We start from the raw sequence: 4,317 nt of genomic DNA on the forward strand, positions 1-4,317 counted from the left end.
AGTCACCTCGAGATACTTAAGACAACCATATTTATAACGATATTCTTACTAACTCGATTAACTTTCCTTGAACCTTCTTAACTCATTCTTTCTTGTTTTAATACAAGTAGCAAGGATTATTATGGAGTGTGACATTCTCCCCTCCTTTAGAACATTCGTCCTCGCATGTCAAATGAGGACTAAAACTCGTCAATTAAATAACCGAATCACCCGTTATCGCAGACTATAGACAGCACGATTTGACCACGAAAAGGGTGTTTTAGGAATATTATGCCTAAAAGTGCTAAACGACCAAATGGGTCGTTACATGAAACCTATTTTGGAATCTAAATTTTTTGATTTTTTGCTACGTTATAGAAATTATTGAGTTAACAATGCTTATGGCATATTCTTCAATTTGTAGCAATGGAGTTTCTGTAATCATGACTAAACCTATATATAATTGCCCAAAATACGGTTATACGTTTTCACCTTTCGTAGCAAAATAAAAAAAAATTGCTGCTATTTTAAGAATTTTGTGGCAAAAAGAATGAATTTATAGCTATGTGACGAGGCCAAGGTGCATAGGAAATTTCGCTCGTATTCTGTCAAATTCTAATATAGTTTAAGATATCGTCCCACAGAGATTGAAAAACCGGATCATAGAGCAAGATTTAATAAGTAACCTTTTGGTCAAAAACCATTATATGATGAGTGTTTAGTTAAGCTTATATGCTGGTCAAATTAGCTTATAAGCACTTTTTCGCTTATATACGTATTTGGTATATACTCCAAGTGCTTATAAGTCAAAATCAACCAAAAATCATAACTTAGTCATCCTAACTTAGCTTTTCAGCTTATCAGCACTCTAGGTTTGGCTAACTTTTTACTATTTTTTTATATAATTCTCAATACCTTTTCCAAAACAAAATCTCACAATTCCTCCTCACACCATATCCACTGTTCCTCCATTTCTTACGAAGATACTTTTAAATTTATAATTTTTGGTAAAATTTTATGAATATTTAAGTCATTTTAACAAAAGAACTGCTTATCCACATTTTTACCAAGCATCATCACCTTATTTTCAGTTTCAACATCTTTATCAAAATGCATTTTGCTTATTTATAAAATTAATTTTAACATTTAAAGCTTATCAGCTATTTATAATACATTAATATTTCGTAACTATTACACACCTAGTTGCCGGTCTCTTTTTTCTTCTTTGTAAGTTTAAAAATATCACTGATTATATGAATGGTGCAGGTGGTAAATCATGGAATACCAGAAAATTTGATGAAGGAAGTAATTGATGGGACTCAAGGATTTTTCAACATGAGAGAGGAAGAGAAGAAAGAGTTTGAAGGGAAGCATGTTTTGGATCCAATAAGGTGTGGTACCAGCTTCAATGCCTCTGAGGAGAAAGCTTTTTTTTGGAGGGACTATCTTAAGGTCTTTGTACATCCTAAATTTCACTCTCCTAGCAAACCCCAAGGATACAGGTACCTTCTTCCATCTAACAATATTTCAATAAAAATTTAAGTTGTATAAAGTATAAAACCAATTTAAACGATCATCGTAGTTTAACCTATTATAACTTGTTAATTACAATTTTTATCAAGTTACCGATTAATTAATAATCATCATAAATATTTACTGTGATTATCTTTCTTATTGTGTAAAATATTTACATGTTAAGTACTTGATAGTACTAAAACTAGGTGTGTCAAATGAGTGGATTGGGTGAAATTTGGTTAGATCAAAATGAGTTGTGTCAATAAATGACCCGGCCGAAAGTTATTTGTGCTAAAATGAACTAAGAAACAGGTCATAACTCAACCCGCCTATTTTTTACTAAGTATTTAAATTTTCCTAAAGCTTTTTCCCCACCCTTTATTATGGGCTTATGGTTATATACAACATATCAACGAAGCTTTTTTAAAAAACATTTTGACAGTTTCTCATGGGTACTACGTTCAACCCATATTGTAGATGGGTTGAATTGGACGGATTAAAAGGCGAGCTAATATTCCGCCTAACTTCAATGAGTTGGATGATTCATGTTTTCATGAGTTAATTTAAACACTATTAATACCTCGGAAAGTAAATGATTATGAGTTCATTTTTATTTATTTATCTCTTTTGTTTTATAGTGATACTATGTCGGAGTATAGTGAGAAAACTCGAGAAGTAGCAAAAGGATTACTTGCAGGAATATCAGAAGGCTTAGGACTTGAAGAATGTTTCTTGGACAAAGCTCTAGACATGAAGTCAGGATTTCAGATATTCATTGCAAATTATTACCCACGTTGTCCTCAGCCTGAACTTGCACTTGGAATGCCACCTCATTCAGATCATGGACTTTTAACTCTTATTATTCAAAACCAAGTTGGAGGTCTACAAGTTCAACATCAAGGCAAATGGATTCATGTCAATGCTCTTCCAAATTCTCTCTTGGTCAATACTGGTGATCATCTTGAGGTAATTAAATTCCTTTTTTATTGAATTTAAGTTGTATGTACTATTGATCGGTAGACAATAGACATAATTAATAAAATTTTAAAATAGGCACTAATTAGTATTCTGACAAAAATGGTACTCCTAAACTCTATACAAAAAAAGTAATTGGTTAAACTACCTGAATCGTGAAGGAATTTGTGTACTGTAAACTACATGAGCCAATGTGCCCTCAGAGTATGTGCATAGGACCAAATATGCTCTTTATATGGGTACAAATAAATTTAGGTCTCTTAGGATTATGACACATGTCAAGATCTGATGCGATTTGACTTATTAATCTTGTAATTAGGTTAAGTTGGGGAACCTTTGAAAATAAGGGCATATTTGAACCATGTATTTGACGATAAAGATATATATGAGCTAAAGGTATTAACAGATAAATATACTCAATTTCATATAGCACAAGGGCGCATTTGAACCTTTTCCGTTCATGATATAATCATACAAACTTCAAGCTCTATATCATATCACTTGTAGTGTAATTACAGATAAATGTATATGACAAGCATTAATCGATATAAAAATGATAACAACACTACTACATATAACAAGTTAAATTGTGCTGGTAGTCTAAAGAAAGTTTTAGACTATAGGTGCGTATAATTTAACTTCAATTAACATTTAGTAACAATGTGTCTTTCTATTGCTTTGGTAGATTTTCAGTAATGGCAAATACAAGAGCAATGTAAACAGAGTAGTGGTAAACAACACAAGTCCAAGAATATCAGTTGCTGTTGCTCATGGACCATCACTAGAAGCAATTGTGAGCCCTGCTTGCCCATTGGTACAAAGTGAAAGCAACCCTCCAGCTTATATACCAATGAAGTACAAGGATTACATGGAGTTGCAGCAGATTAATCAACTTCACCAAAAATCCATCTTGGAACAGGTCAAGATTCTTAGGAACTAAATTTTCTTTTTTTCAATGGGGAGCTGTATTTCATATTATTTCTGAGGTTCACATCAATAAATTTTAGTACCTAATAATGGGACGCATTCGTGCAATAAAGTCACAATCTTTTTTTCTTTTTCTCGGAAAGAAAACTAGATTTTATAATTCTTAGTGGTAACTTTAATATACCTTAATGGTCAATTCCGGGGGTGGAGCTACAAGTTTGTTCACGGGTTTCGCGAACCTTTTTTTTTGTCTAGACCTTATATTTGTATTTAAAAGTTCAATTAATATATATAAATAATTTATTCGGGGTTCAAATGTTGTCTTTTCTAAAATCGTAATCAATAAACTCAAATTTCTAACTCCACCTCTAAATGATGCATAATACCAACCAACAACATGCCCATTGTAACTCTGGGGGGGGTGAGAGGGTAGAGTGTATGCACTCCTTACCCCTACCTTGCGGAGGTAGAGGCTATTTCCGGTAGAGGCTATTTCCGATAGACTCTCAGCTCAAGGAAAGCCATGCAAAGCAGTTATGGAAAAAGAAATTATGAAAGCAAAGAAATCATGAGAAAATAATAATGAAAGCATCATGATCATGAAAGAAAGGAACTGCAGAATAACAACATGAAATAATGCGATAACCGAAGTACAAAAAAATAGATATTAACAAATATCAAAGAACAAGTAACTACGAGAATAATACTAATACTATTGATATGAAAGGAGAAGCCGAAACGGTTGCTCCAAATTACCACCTAGTCTATCCCATAGGACAACGTAACAGACAATGCTTTCAACCTGCTTACTAACCATCTATCTTAATCCACGCCCTCTATGTTGCCATAAATAAATTTAAAATCTATAGTAACTGAGTTAAAAATTGATTTTGTTGGTAATGCAATGACAACATAAGCAAT

General features: G+C 32.7%; 1 protein-coding gene across 1 annotated transcript; it reads left to right on the forward strand.

Annotated features, from left to right (window-relative positions):
• Nucleotides 1–1,037: 1,037 nt before the first annotated feature.
• Nucleotides 1,038–3,631, forward strand: LOC132057026 (2-oxoglutarate-dependent dioxygenase 19-like). Its single transcript, XM_059449462.1, has 3 exons — nt 1,038–1,481; nt 2,133–2,460; nt 3,155–3,631. The coding sequence occupies exons 1-3, from the start codon at nt 1,237–1,239 to the stop codon at nt 3,407–3,409; spliced, it is 828 nt and encodes a 275-aa protein (XP_059305445.1). The 5' UTR covers nt 1,038–1,236; the 3' UTR covers nt 3,410–3,631.
• Nucleotides 3,632–4,317: the final 686 nt, after the last annotated feature.

This window comes from Lycium ferocissimum, chromosome 1, assembly GCF_029784015.1.
Source record: "Lycium ferocissimum isolate CSIRO_LF1 chromosome 1, AGI_CSIRO_Lferr_CH_V1, whole genome shotgun sequence".
Classification (NCBI taxonomy): Eukaryota; Viridiplantae; Streptophyta; class Magnoliopsida; order Solanales; family Solanaceae; genus Lycium; species Lycium ferocissimum.

Bases quoted from the DNA above. Each gene is read 5' to 3' on its own strand.
- LOC132057026 (XM_059449462.1), top strand. From the start codon at position 1,237: ATGGTGCAGGTGGTAAATCATGGAATACCAGAAAATTTGATGAAGGAA. The intron at 1,482-2,132 runs GTACCTTCTTCC...TTTGTTTTATAG, and splicing joins AGCAAACCCCAAGGATACAG to TGATACTATGTCGGAGTATA. The intron at 2,461-3,154 runs GTAATTAAATTC...TTGCTTTGGTAG, and splicing joins ATACTGGTGATCATCTTGAG to ATTTTCAGTAATGGCAAATA.